General features: G+C 50.5%; 1 protein-coding gene and 1 long non-coding RNA gene across 2 annotated transcripts; both read right to left on the reverse strand.

The window, feature by feature from the left end:
- Nucleotides 1-1,253: 1,253 nt before the first annotated feature.
- On the reverse strand, nt 1,254-2,485 carry LOC128812552 (uncharacterized). Its single transcript, XR_008438765.1, has 2 exons — nt 2,419-2,485; nt 1,254-1,632 (listed from the first exon to the last, which is right to left on the reverse strand). It is a non-coding gene; the product is annotated as an uncharacterized LOC128812552 (long non-coding RNA).
- A 52-nt stretch (nt 2,486-2,537) lies between these two features.
- On the reverse strand, nt 2,538-9,286 carry LOC128812982 (hydrocephalus-inducing protein homolog). The gene is made up of 10 exons (XM_053987710.1): nt 9,180-9,286; nt 8,070-8,262; nt 7,369-7,477; nt 6,526-6,780; nt 6,038-6,180; nt 5,475-5,696; nt 4,121-4,281; nt 3,508-3,608; nt 2,784-2,964; nt 2,538-2,550 (listed from the first exon to the last, which is right to left on the reverse strand). Exons 1-10 carry the CDS (start codon nt 9,284-9,286, stop codon nt 2,538-2,540), a joined length of 1,485 nt encoding a protein of 494 aa, XP_053843685.1.
- Nucleotides 9,287-13,865: the final 4,579 nt, after the last annotated feature.

The following is a 13,865-nucleotide window of genomic DNA, read 5'->3' on the forward strand; positions in this document are numbered from 1 at the left end:
GGGGAGGAGCTTCCACTGGTCCTTTGAGAAGCGTGAGACCGCTCTTTTTCTGCACTCCTGGAAACTGTTTCAGCTGTTAAAAGTAGCTGAAAGAGACCTTCCCATGCTGCTGTATCATCTTTCCAGGATTTTATTAGACCCCAATCTCCTGTTTTTATCTGGTGCATGTGAAAGTCTAGATGTTTGGGGTAACAACCCTTTTCATCTAAGATCCGTGAATGAAAGTGCAATTGCCTGCAAATAATTTCTGATCTATAAGTCATTAGTTTCAGCCACTGGTAACCTCTCCTTCCTTCCCATATAAGGTAACCCAAACCACATTCCATAGGGAGAAACTCCTCTGTCCTTTCTTGGAGCAGTTCTGATCCATAATAATGCTAATCTGGTTTCAATCATTCACTTGGTAATATGGTTCTTAAGAATAGCTTTCATTCTCTCCACACATCCAGAGCTTTGAGGGTGCCACGGGGTATGAAATCTCCAATTTATGTCTAATGCAACACATACAGAATGTTACATTTTTGAAGTAAAGTGTGTTCCCTTATCTGAGTCTATTCTTTCAATTAGCCCATATCTGGAAATGGTTTGTTTTAATAGCATCTTAGCCACTTTGGAGATAGTTGCAGTTGAGATAGGAAAGGCTTCTACCCAGTGGGTGAGGTGATCAACTGTTCCAAGAAGATATTTCCATCTCTGTATTTTGGGGAACTCAGTGTAATCTATTTGCATGTTTTGAAAGGGTCTAAGGGCTAGGGCTCTTCCCTCACTAGGGTGCTTTCTCATCACTTTATTTATCTTTTAACAAATTGAGCATTGCTCAGTCAGTGTTTGGCTACTGTATAGACTCCCTCACAGCAAAAAGTTCTTAAGAATTGATCACACTGAGTGCTTGAGCTCACCAGTGTATTCCTTGGTGTAGCTTAATTAAAATTTCTCTAGCAATTGCTTTATTCATTATCTGCCTCCCTTCCCTGCCCAGCTGTGACCAGAACTACAGCAAAGGGGAAGTGCCTACAGCCGAGGAAAGGCTGTGGTTTGGTATCTGGTTCTGTTTGTTGCTGCTGCCAGTGGTGGTGTTTATTTGCCTTGTTACACATGCTAGTAAAAAACTGCTACTCCGTTCCCCATATCATTGCCTGAAAGCCCCTTAATTTCAGTTATAATAATTTGGAGGGAAGAGGGTCTACATTCTCCATTCCAGAGAGGTCCCACAGATACCTGTCTTTGCAACCAAGACAATCTGACAATTAACAATTTATTGCCAATTGTTTAATTAACAATTAACGAACAATTGATTAACAACTAACAATTAGTTAATTAACTTAGGTAACTAAAAGGTAAGTGAGAGGTCTTCACTGGAGCTTGGAAGGGTAGCTGCAGAGGTCTCCGGTGAAGGGTGGGAGACCATCAGCAGCAGAAGAGACGATGTTGCCGGCTCCTGCCGGATGCTCCAGCTGACACAGATGCTGTCACTCAGGTGGTAGTTTCCCGTGCACCTGCTTCTCGGGTGTCTGGCCTTGCTCTGTCTGCCGTAACACAGACTCTTCAAGTTTACCAAGACTCTTCTCCTCCCGGGCTGTGCCTTTCAAAATCACCCGCACCCTCTTCTGAGTTGGCTTCAGGTTAGGAATCCTAGGAAGAAGGGGACTGGTATTAGCCTGACGAACATTCCCAGCCAGCCGCTTTTCTGTCTCCTTGCAGAGCACACAGTGTTGCATCCTCTCTCTGTGCAAGCAGTGAGCAGCAGATTGAACAACTGCACTCGCTGCATGGAGGCTGCAGAGGTGCAAGGACAGGAACATGACCAGTTAAGTGCCTGGGGACCAACTACAGCACACGAGGTTCCATGTAGAGAAGCAGGCCTTGCTTGTCCCAAAGGAAGCAGAGCTAGGGACTGGCTGGTCCCCAGATCTCTCGTTCCAGATTTTGCAACCCTCCAGGAGCTTAATGTTTCATACAGTGTCTTTTCCCAGTGTCTCCCTACCAAGGCCAGACGATGATCTTTTCGTGCTCATGTGGGTGTTTCTGCTGCCTTCTCTGGGGCTGCCTGGCTCCAGGCCCACCTCCCCATCCCAGTCAGAGGGACTGATGGGAGGGTGTTAGGGGACGAACCAGGCTGTGCTTGGTGATGCCCAGCAATAGGACGAGAGGCAATGGGCAGAACCTGATCAGGAAATTCCACCTGAACCTGAGGAAGAACTTCTTGCCTGTGCAGGTGCCAGCTTGACCAGAGAGGGTGTGGAGTGTCCTTCACTGGAATCATTCCAGAGCCCTCTGGACACAGCCCTGTGCTCTGGGATGACTCCACCTGAGCAGGGAAGTGGGACCAGTTGACCTACTGTGGTCCCTTCCACCCTGTCCCACCCTGTGATTCAGTGATACCCATCAGTAGCATGAGTTGGCAAAGATGTTTCCCACCTGCACAGCACGGTGGCCTTAAACTTCCCCACACACTTTGGGGAGAACTGCGCATGAAAGGTCTGCTCTGGCCAGGAGCAAGGACGCCACAGGAGGGGTTGATGGAGAACAGTGGCACGTCATGGGTGAAATCTGGGAAGATTTCCAGGGAGGAACTGACAGGCTGCAGAGAGACATGCTTTTGCTTTGAGCGGTGTTTCTTCTTGGAAGGATCTGGCTGCTTGGGCTGCTGCTGCTGCTCAGAGGGCTGCTGCTGCTTGGAATCCTGCTGCTGCTGCTCGGAATCCCGCTGCTGCTGCTCCAATTCCTGCAGCAGCTGCAGCCTCAGTTCCTGCATCTCCTTATTCTGCCGCTGCCACTGCCACATCCAGTCCCAGCGCCACTGCCGGTCTCGCCGCTGCTGCCGCAATCTGGCTAACCGCAGCCTCCTGTCAGGCCGCCGCTGCCGCACTTTAGGAACTATCTTAGGAGGATGTTCCAGCTCCCACCAGTAACTACGCAGCAGCTTTCTGCGATGCTTTACAGTTTCATCGGAGAGGAACCGACCTGCAGGGAGGAAGAGGACACCTTTCAAAGACTTATGCTCCAGCAACTCTGCCTCCTGCTGCACGTAGATGGGAGAGCTGGGATGCACTTGGAGCAGCTCTGGCCAAGAACTTTATTCCAGCAGGAAATAGGGCGTCTGGAGCAGAGTCTCTGCCTGCAGCACACACTCCTGTGCCAAAGCTTTTAGACAGTGAGAGTTGCTTTTAGACAGTAACTTTGCATTTGCCCTGGAGTGAGGAACTGCACACAGACAGTGGCTGCAGGGCAGGTCACTAGTTAACACAACTGTTTTTCCCAGTCTCAGACTTCTCAAAGAGATGACCTGATGTCCCCCTTCCCAGTCCTGACCCAGCACGTGGCTCTCCCCAGATCCTGGGTCAGTCCTTTGCAGAGCAGAAGTGGCAGAGCAAGAACAGAAAAGGCTGAAAGGCAGAGAGGGACAAGGAGAAAACTCTGCAGCTGCAGCTGGGAAGATGCTGATGAAAGTGGACGTGTGGACAAGGATGAAAAAGCAATTCATGTTTTGGGGTGAAATGCCCTTACGCATCAGAGTGAATGAGAATGGCTTGTTCACTGGTTCTCTATCTGCGGCATAATCCCAGGAGTACTCCAGGGCTTCCTTCCCTGCGTTGTGAATTTTGAAACTGAAAAGCAAAAAGGAGGAATAAAAAAAAAAGGTCCAATAAATATAAAGCAAATAGTACAGTAACACTGTCTGAGGGACTCCTGGTACCACTTTCTGCTGAGGAGCATCTTCTTCCCCAGGCAACCCTGCCACGCTCAGACTGCTGTCCTGGGTGGCCCAAAACAGTATTTCCAAGTCTGGATGTTTAAGAGGAAAGGGCCAACATGGTGCCCAGGACACCGAAGCTAAGGGGCTTGCTCTGGACTTTAGGCCTTGGTTTGACTGCAAACTTATTCTTGAGCAGATGAGGACAGGTGACACGCAGTGAAAGCAAACCCATGGCTGTTCTCAGCAGAAAGGTATGGCAGCATTGAACCTCTCCTGAGCACCATCTCCTGCTTGGCTTTGCGTGCACATAAATGGGCCTGTGCTGCTTTGGGCTGGGGCAGAGTTCTGGGAAGCAGGCACTGGGCCAGCCCTGGGCAAAGGCAGCTCCTGCTCGCAGGGCCCTGCCTGGCCTCCAGCACTCACGTGGTTGTCCTTGTCTGGGAGGGCTGGGTATCCTTGAACTGAACCACCATCGTCTTCAGCTTCAACTGCTTGTGGGCAGCAACGGCACTGAGGTACACCTCGGCCTCCTGGCTGCTCTCCTCCACCACAGTGTGAGCCGGTTCTGGGTCTATCTCGACCACCTGCAAACAGAGAAGGGAGGAATCACTGAGCAGAGCCCAGAAGGTCTGGCTGAGAAGGGGATCTTCTGGCCTCCAAGATCAGCCTCATAGAGGGACTAGAAAGGACCATTCACTTTTACTTCCCTGGAAAGATGACAAAATTGGGACTGCTCTGCTACAGTACTTGTTTCTACCCAGTCATCAAAGCAGTCACTACCACAGCTGCTAATATCCCCATGGAGACTACAGCTGGTTTCCAGTCCCTGTACTTCAACCTTGTAGAGGGACTGACTCTTTTCCTGGTCCCCTATAAATCCAGCAGGTCTCAAAATTTGGTTTAAGTTCCCCTGCTGGAGCTCTGTAGATGGAGAACCCCAAGACTGAAGAGTTCTAGAAAGCACCTTTTTCTTCTTGTCTTAGGAGAAAGTGCTCTCCAGATGTCTTGTGTGGAGCAACAGCCACACTGCTGGGAGCTGGGGATGGGCATTTTGGGATGTGAAAGATCTCACTTGGAAAGTCTCCAACTGCAGACATTCTGATAGAAAAGAGGATGGTTTAGAGGCCTTAAAATGGTCCAGAAACTCAGAAAGAGCCTTCACCCAAGATGAGTGTGCGTGGCAATAGTGACAATAAAAGCAAGAGTCTCTGGAGATGATCCTTCTCCGGACTCCTCCATACTGTCATACCGTGCCTGGGCTACTCCATGATGAGACAGATATCCCACACAATACAGAGACCAAAACCAAATTCTCTGGTATCCGGGCAGACAAAACTTGGAGTTCACCAGCATGTGCAGGAGAAGTGGATTTCTCTCCACTTTAAAAGAAGAGACAGAGTGCAGCAGACTTAACTCCTTGTTGGTGAGAAGGCACCAAATGAGATGAAGAAATTTCTGCCACCATAAAATAGGATAAAATCATAAAACATTGTCCCCCATTCAACATGGGCTGCAACACTTGTGCTTGTGGCACAGACTGATGGTTTGTGTGTGGCTGAAGGTCTCTTGTCAAAAGGCTTCCCCTTCTCGTGTGAGTGTGTCTGGTCACTGTGCATCCACCTCTCCCCTGGAATGCACTGCTGGTGAACCTCACAGCTGTCCAATGTCCAGAGGAAGCAGGAGCTGCTCAGCCAGCAGTGATGGTGTTATGGTGGTTATTTTTTTTTTTTTTTTTTGTAAAAGCTGGGTTGGCTTTTTTTGCCATTTTGCTTCTTACCTTCTCTATTTTAGGGAATTTGTCTCCCGGGTCTTTCCTGGTGGTACTCTTCCATGAGACAGTGCACATTCGGTCATCCCAGTCAGGAACCTCCCTTTGTGGCAGCTCAAAGTTGATCTTGGTCACCTTACATTTCACAAGGTGCCTCCTGAAGGTGGCTGGGACATCTGATTTCAAAGTCACTGTGATGTCCTTGGCACGGCGAGGACAGAGGTGTCCCACCTAGGGAGAATCAGGGAGTCAAGAGCAAACTGGAAGCACTGCCAAAGGCAGGACTGACAGCACAAGGGACTGATGTGGTGAGCAGCTGTGCCAGGAATCTGCACCTCAGAGTGGATTTATGTGAAGTTTGATAGACAAAAGTATGACCAGAAGGTGCCACCTCCCATAACATGAAGCCTTTTCTGCAAGGCTGGCAGCCTTGGCCCAGCCAAGCCAGTGACTGCCTCTCCTACATGGCACTGGAATGGGCTATCAGTGGTACGTGAGGACTCCCTGCCAGCTCCTGGGAACAGCAGGGCAGGGCTTGAGCAATGGGAAAAGGCAGAGCAGTCCACGCTCACCTTGGGGGAGAACTGGAATGGGGCGTCTGCCTCCCACTCAAAGCGCATGACCTTCCTACGGGTGTGGTTGGTGATGGTGAAGGTCCTGCTGCAGCGCTTCCCGACAAGACAGTCCCCAAACTGGAGGTGATTCATTCTGACAGCTGTTAAGGAGGAGAGCAAGGGATCTCAGCATGCAGGGAGCTCCACCTGCCCCCTTCACGTGAACAGACCCCTGCATGTTCAATACTTCCTCCCAGAGGGAGGAAGGCTTGGAGCAAGGAAGTTCCCCAGGCAGTTCCCCATCCCACCACCTTCAGGAAAACATCCTGACACATCCCTAAGCCTGCGACGTGCAGCACAGCACACACTGCTCTGCATGCATGGCTGCCATGCCCACAGGACACCAAGTCCCGTGGGTGACAGCCCAGGCCTGGCTAGAGGGAGGACACACATGAGCAGACATTTTCCTCTTCCTTGCTCCACCTTGGCAGCTTCTCCTCTCTTACCATCAATGATGTCTTTCTTCAGACTGCTCTCAGCATTCCCCTCCATTGTGTCTTCCTCTAGGCCATCGAGGGTGAATTCATCCTTGTGGCCTTCACCCACCAGCTCTACTAGGGTTTTGTTAGAGCACATGTCCCCCATGAAGAGACAAATCTCCCCTTCCAGACGTCGAGCCCGCGTGGGTTTGAAAATGACATCAAACTCTGTCGATTGCCCGCAATGCAGAAGGAAGAAAGGCTTCTTCGGGGGCTTGCTCTCTGCACAGCAATGGAAATCCGAGTTAAGTGATACAGCTGTACAGAGGAAATAGTTCCATAGGATATATGAGGAATAAGAGGTTGAAACCAGCTGCCTTCTAAGCACAGGTTCTATCCCCAGTGGTTCCAGACCCTCTTCCTATGTTCACAAGACTGCCACCTCCAGACACATCACCACTTAAGCAGCTTAACCGCAGGCTGATGCCCAGCCCTCATTCCATCTGCTTCCAGCCAGCTCCAGCCATATGCAAAGCTGAGCCAAAGAGTGCTTTTGGCTTCTGCTGGCTGTGTGCTCAAGGGCTGTGTCTGTTCAGGCTGGTACCTTCCCACTTGCAGCAAATACTTCAGAGGGTCCACTGAGGTACTGACAGTCCCCCACAACTCAACCCACCATGTCTAGAAGAACAGAAGACTTCCTACAACTGGCTAGGAGGAAACCCTGCAAGAAAAGCCCCAAGAAAAGCTTGGGGGACAGAGAGCCCGAGGAACGACACTGTGCCTAACATCTGGCTGCTGCTCAGAGAAGCCAAGAGCAGGGCACACGTTTTCCCTCCGTGCATGATCACACTTCATGGTTAATGAACTTACCGTTTCCAACGGAGTCCTCTTCCACATCTTCAGTGTGGAATATCCTGAGTGTGGAGGCCCTGCCTTTCAAGAAGAACGCTCCATGCTTATCCTCCAGGTGTAACATAATCTGAGAAAAGGGAACCCAGAGCACAACGATACTGGTGAGTACAGGATGGCACAGGGACTGACACCGCAGTGCTGCTGGTCCCGCATGGGAACCCAGCACCTCTCCCACTACAAACAGCACTTAGCACAAAAGTTAAGTCAAACCAGCCTAGAAAAAAGGGTGTTCAGAGGCATCTGGATAGAACTGACACAGAACCAAACAGGACAGAAAGTAATGAGCAGAAGGTAATGAAACCACATCTAAGTCTACTTAAAATGTAGTGAACTGGGAAATCACACGTGTCCATGAGAACAAAAGGTGACCTGAGATACATATATATATATATATGTATGTATATATATATATATATATATATATATATATATATATATATCTCAAATACTTCCACCATCTTTCTTGTGTTCAACTTAAAGAAGAAAGACTGGATGGAAAATTTCCAAGAACTCCCTTCTTGGAGAACAGATGTCAGTCACTTGCTTAAAAAGAATTTCTGACACCTCTTCTCAGGTCTGCCATGTTTTCTGGGACCCGTCCCCTGTGCCACAAGCACTTGTTCCCAAACCAGACCATCCCTTGAGCAGGTCCTCCTCACCTTGACAGGTATGCTGCCGTTGTTACGGATGACCAGGGGCAGCGTCTCTGAATCCCCCAGCCGGAGCCTCTTGAAGCGCAGCACGGCGTTTCCCCTCTCGCTGCGAGCACTCGGGCACATGACTGTCAGCTGCGGCTCGTGCCCCCTCCCGCTGATGGTGAAGGTCAGGGTTTGGGGTTTGATTTTCACAGAGCTGCAGGAGAGGCACAGAAACAATTTCAGCTGGCACTAACCCATTTCTCACTGGGCAAGCGAAGCAGCAAGGGCCAGAGTGTTTTCCCTGCCTGGTGCCCCTGTACCCCACAACACAGCCCCCCCACCAGCCTCTTCCCAATCCACTCAGGGCCATTGGCAAGAGGAATCTGCTCCAAAGAGCCAGAGCCTTCCACAATAACAGTTAAAAATAATTTCACTTAATTGAATCATGCACTACAGCAGGTAAATGAGGCACCAGATGAGATATGGAAAATCCCCTGGCTGCAGTGAGATGAGACTTATGCAACAAGCAAAAGCACAGCATGAAAGCAAGAAAGCAAAAATACATCATCGTCACCATCAGTAAAGATCATTTCCAAGAACAGTAAAAAAGCAATTGCTTATTAGCAGTTAGACTTTTCTTGTTCCAATTCAGCCACTAAAGGGTTGAGGAAGGGCAAGTCAAAGCCCCAGTACACAGGTCCCAGGGCAGAGGAACTAGGCTCCTCTTTCATACCAGCTCCAATCACTCCACAACAGCTTAATGAATGCCAGGTAATCACAGAGGATCATCTCATTTTACAGAAACAAAGAGGAAATTGTCACTGCTGACTTGCTGGTACAGAAACTGCTTCATCTAAGCTTTTGTCCTTGGAAACCCCCAGCTCAGCTGCAGCACATCTCAGTAACTTCTGGTTGGCCACCTAATATTTGCCTGTCTTTGTAGTTCCTCATACAGGCTAAACCATCAGCCTATTTTTTCTTTTCTAAGAGTTACTGCCTCCCAGGTCATCTCATGCCAAGTACTCTGCCTAAGGCTACTGAAAGCATTAGTGCTAACAAGAGGTCTGTTCCTTCCCAGGGGAGAGGCAGCTATCAGTGAGGCCTCCCCCAATATTTCATAGGGTCAGTTACCCTTTTGGGATGACAAGGGAAGCCTTGAATGTGCAGTTGTAGTTCTGCTCATCTGGCGGGGTGAAGGTCACCGTAGCAACGGCATAGGATGAGCCAGGAACTGACATCTTGACTGGATCCAAATTGAAAATGTTTTTGATAGGGGTTTGTTCCTTGTGGGAACCCAGAGAGCAATGTTAGGAGAAAACACCTTTCAACATGACACAGTTTTGTACATAAATGCATTACTGAGAACAGCCCAGGACAGTGTGTCTTCCTGCTTCCCTGGGCAGGATCTGGGGTGGACTTTAACCTTGGGAAGAGTTGTCTGCAGATTTCGACATTGGTTTGTCTTGTGTACATGGCCCTATACTTGCCCTCTGGAGAGATTTGGCTCGGGTCAATGGAATTTCTATCCCTGATGATGACTTTTTGGAGTTTCTTGAATATGCAGACAGTCGTGTTTTTTTCGGGGATCTGGCTTTTTCCCTGAATACAGAGGCTTGGAGATCCCTGTATTTCCTCATCAGGCAAAGCATCATGCGAGATCTCTGGGCGTTTCGATACATGAAAGTTTATTTAGAGCTTCTTCCGATAGTCCAGAAATGGACCTCTTTTCCGATAATCCAGTCTTTGCTGCAGGTGCCCCCCCGCGAAAAGGCGGGGGGGGGGGGGGGGGGGGCAGAGCCTTTGTCCGTGGCTCAGAAGTTTTCTTCTGCTTCTGCGCAGAGGGAGAATCCTCCACCTCCTCCTCTTCCTGCAGCGTACGAGCCCCGCCTCCACGTCCCTTCGGAGGGTGCGGGGCCGCTCCCGGCGGAGGCGGAGACGCCGCTCCGCCCGCCGGTTTCCCCGCCTGCAGCCGTGCCTCCTCCTCCTCCTGCCCATTCGGAGCTGGGAGACACACCCGCCGCTGAGAGCCAGCCTGAAGCCACCTCGGCAGGGGCGGAGACGCCGCCTGCGCCGGCTCCCGCGCCGGCCCCTGCCTCGGAGTTGTCAGCCGCGCCTCCGGCAGCGCCCGTCATCGCTCCCGCGGCGGCGGCTGCGCCCCCTGCTCCAGCGGCTGATCCCTCCACAGCGGTGGGTTCCGCCGCGCCGGTGGTCCCGCCCGCCGGCTCGGAGCCTGTTCCCGATGCGAGCTGTGATGATATAGAAGACCCCCAGCCTGCGGCGCCGGCCGAGAACCTCCTCGCGCCGGCTCCGCCGCCCACATCGGCTGTGATGCGCGCCTCGCCCGCCCGCAGCGGCCCCCGCGCCGGCCCCGGCTGCCCCGCCGCCTCCCGCGGCTTTCGCCGGGTCGCCAGGCGCTGCCAACAGCAACAGCAGCGAGCAGCAGCAGCCTGGGGCCGCGTTGGAGCGGACCCCGCCGTCTCCAATCAGCCCGGGGTCCCCTCCCAGCCTGTTCTCTGCTGCTGGCGCTCCTCGGCAGCTCCTTGCAGCTGCCGCGAAAGTGAAAGTTATGAAGTTTAGTGCCTTTCTGGGGAACAGTGTTTTTCTTGGTCCAATTCTTGCTTGGATGGGGGATTCTCGCCGGAGCTCGAGGCCCCTCGCCCCTCCCGCTCACGTTTGGGGGGCAGGGGGGATGAGTTCTGGGAATGCAGCCGCTGGTCTTGTGCCCGGAGAGCGTGGGGGTGCTGCCGCCAGGGGTCAGAGAGCTGCGTGCCGGCCCAACCGTGCCGCAGGTCCTGAGAATCAACATTTCTCTGGGAAAAACACCTTCTCTGCTGAGCCCTGGGGCAGTTCTTGTGCCATGCCCTCGTTTGAGGAGCGGGGCCAACCGCGTCCTGAGAGGCTGTGGCTGCGGCCACGGCCAGGCGCGGTGCGGGATGAACACAATGCTGGAAGACTTGCCGTGACACTGGCCGCATGGTGGGGGCGGGCTGTAAAGATGAAGATCCCGCCCCGCCGGTCGGGCTGGGACCGATTGGTCCAAGCCCCCCGGCCGGAGGGCCCCGTGTGCCCCACGGCCGGGTTTGGGATCTTGGCTCCGCCCGCATGGACCGGGGCCGCCAGCTGCGCAGGGTCTTAAAGCCTGCTACTTGCTGGGCATTCTAAATCCGAGATTTAAAAAAAAAAAAAAAAAAAAAAAAAAAAATTAGATTTAAGATTCATTAAATAGAGGTGGTTGAAAAGACAAAAAAAAAAAAAAAAAAAAACAAGAAAAAAAGTGGTTGATTTAAGAGTTTTGGCCATGGCATTTCAGAGATTTTTTCAGTTTTTTTTTAATTTGGTGATGGTTTTTGCACAAGAAAGGTATGTTTGCATGGTTGACAATCAGCCCAGAGTTGGTTTTATCAGTTGTTGCAGTCTCTGGGATGACATTCAGTGTTTTGGTATTAGATAATTATATGATGTCACATTTGGTTTTGTTTATGGGTTTTTAATTGTTGTTTGGACTTTCTTCAGTTGTTTTGTTTCAGGATTCAGCAGTTCTCTGTTTCAGCATTGAGAAGGACTTTTGAGGATGTCAAGATCAACGTTTCCAATCAGTGGACACCTTCTCCAGAGAATCAATTGTTTGGACTTGAAATTTGAGCATTCTTTTAATTGTTGTTTGGGTTTTTATGTTGTAAGTTTTGTTTTAGAGATTTGATAGATGGTTTGCAGGTAAAGGATCTCGTTGAACATTCCACATCAGCATTTGATTTGGCTTTTGATTGATAACTAGCAAATTGATAAGGGGACCTCTTGAGATGTGTTTGCTCTTTTTTGCAGGACCCTGCAGAAGAATTGCAGATGCAGTTTTTTTATTTTATTTTTTTTAATTTATACTAAAACGGTGATATGTGGCAAGCACATTTCTCTCTCTCTCAGGATTTTTTATTGAGGTGCACAGAGAGAAATGAAAGAGAAAACAATTTCTATTTCTGCTCCTTGTTTTTCTCTTGTGGAATGTGTTTGGAGAATTGTTTACCCAGAGTGAGCGCTTGGTTGGACCGTGGTGGATTGTTTGGGCCTGATGGCCAATCGGATCCACCTGTGTCTGGGCTCTGGAGAACAGGGTCGCGAGTTGTGAGTTAGTTAGATATGATAGTTAGAGAAAGTAGCATATAGTATTTAGTATCCTCTTTTATATAGCATATTAATGTATTATAATTATAATAAAGAAATCATTCAGCCTTCTGAAATGGAGTTAGACATCATCATTCTTCCTATTGGGTTCGCCGACATCTACAACAGCTGAGTGCTTTGTAGACGATGGAGCAGATTCCCCTTGCTTTGAACTGAGAGGAGAAAGCAGAAGTATCTGCAGAAGTATCATGCTGAGCTCCCCTGCCTTTCTCTGAGGCCAAAGCTGGCCTTCCTCCTCACAGAGGAAAGCCTTTGTGCTCCTGATGGCTCCCAGAGAGCAGCCTACAGCTCCCATTGCTGGACCGAGCAGCTCTATCACCAGCTTCATACTACACATGCGGATACCGAGGCCTTTTTCTGCCCCCTCTCCCCAAGCCAGGGATGCAAATGGACGATAGCCCAGGTCTCGTGGCTGCCTGCCACATACCAGCCATGGGGGGGGTTGTGCCTCCTCAGACAGAAAGGGTGGTGCAGGGCTTCTCGTACCTTTTGCTTTCCAATGCAGATGCCTCCTTGGGTGCTCGGTGGATGCGGAATTTGAAGCCGAGCATGCCTTTGTTCTCCAGCACGACAGTCTGGGTCTCCTTGGTGCCCTTGATCACGGCACCGAAGTCGATGGGTGAGGCAGGCTCAATGCTGTACTTGCTGTACTCAGCTTTTGCTGACACCATCACTGGGATGTTGGTGACAACCTGGCCTCCTTCACCTGAGCTGGCATCTATCACCTGTGTCCACAGGAAGGGTGGTAAAGAAAGCAAAGAGGCCAGCCTCTACCCCAGTCCCCAGCCTCCACCCCAGGCCTCCAGTGTAGCCCTCCCGGTTTAAGCACTTCCTCCAGAATCAGATTCTCAGCTCCACTTAGGAAGCCTCCCAAATGGTTTTGAAAGACTTTGTTTGTGTAAGCAGGAGAGAGGATTCTCCAGTTAAAGGTGTCCGTTAGACACCTGTCCTGTTTACGCTCCCAAAACACCGTGTGATAACACAGCCTGGCCCAGGCAGCTCACCTGGCAGTACAGGATGGGCTTGTTCTTGAGGAGGATTTCACTTGTGGGGTGGAAGAGTATCTCAATATTCACACCAGGCTGGGAGGCAGTCAGCATGCCTGACTGAGGCTCAACAGTGAAGTAGGATGCCATGTTTTGCATCCCGGGACCTGCACCCTTCAGCGTGAAACTGGGGAGAAAGAGAAGGAATGGAGATCTCTGCAGTTAAAAATATAGGTGCCACCAGCACAGCCAGGACTTTGCATAGGACCAGAAAAAAAAGGGAGAATCCAGCTCTGCTCAGGGAATCCTGGATCTTGACAGAGAGTACAGACAATCACAATGTTACTGCAAGAAACCTTGACATTGAAATTTTTCATTCACTTCTTTACAGAGTCTCAGAAAGATAAAGGAGGTGACCATCCAAGAAAGTCAGTGCAGCTGAGCTGTGAAGAACTGCTGGTTTGGGGCTGGATTCTCTGGTAGAATAATTGAGATTAGAGAGCCCAGGTTTTGTATTTACCATGAGGTAGCCAGCATGGAAACAGATTCTAGCCATTGACAGAGGGAGAATGCAGGCCTGGGAACCCAAGGAAATGCTCACTACCAGGCAGCTGGACTCACCTGTACTCAATGTTGTATACCCCTTTGTTCT

This window comes from Vidua macroura, chromosome 11, assembly GCF_024509145.1.
Source record: "Vidua macroura isolate BioBank_ID:100142 chromosome 11, ASM2450914v1, whole genome shotgun sequence".
Classification (NCBI taxonomy): domain Eukaryota; kingdom Metazoa; phylum Chordata; class Aves; order Passeriformes; family Viduidae; genus Vidua; species Vidua macroura.

Bases quoted from the DNA above. Each gene is read 5' to 3' on its own strand.
- LOC128812982 (XM_053987710.1), bottom strand. From the start codon at position 9,286: ATGTCAGTTCCTGGCTCATCCTATGCCGTTGCTACGGTGACCTTCACC. The intron at 8,263-9,179 runs GTAACTGACCCT...CCTCTCCTGCAG, and splicing joins TCCCTTGTCATCCCAAAAGG to CTCTGTGAAAATCAAACCCC. The intron at 4,282-5,474 runs GTAAGAAGCAAA...CTCTGTTTGCAG, and splicing joins AATTCCCTAAAATAGAGAAG to GTGGTCGAGATAGACCCAGA.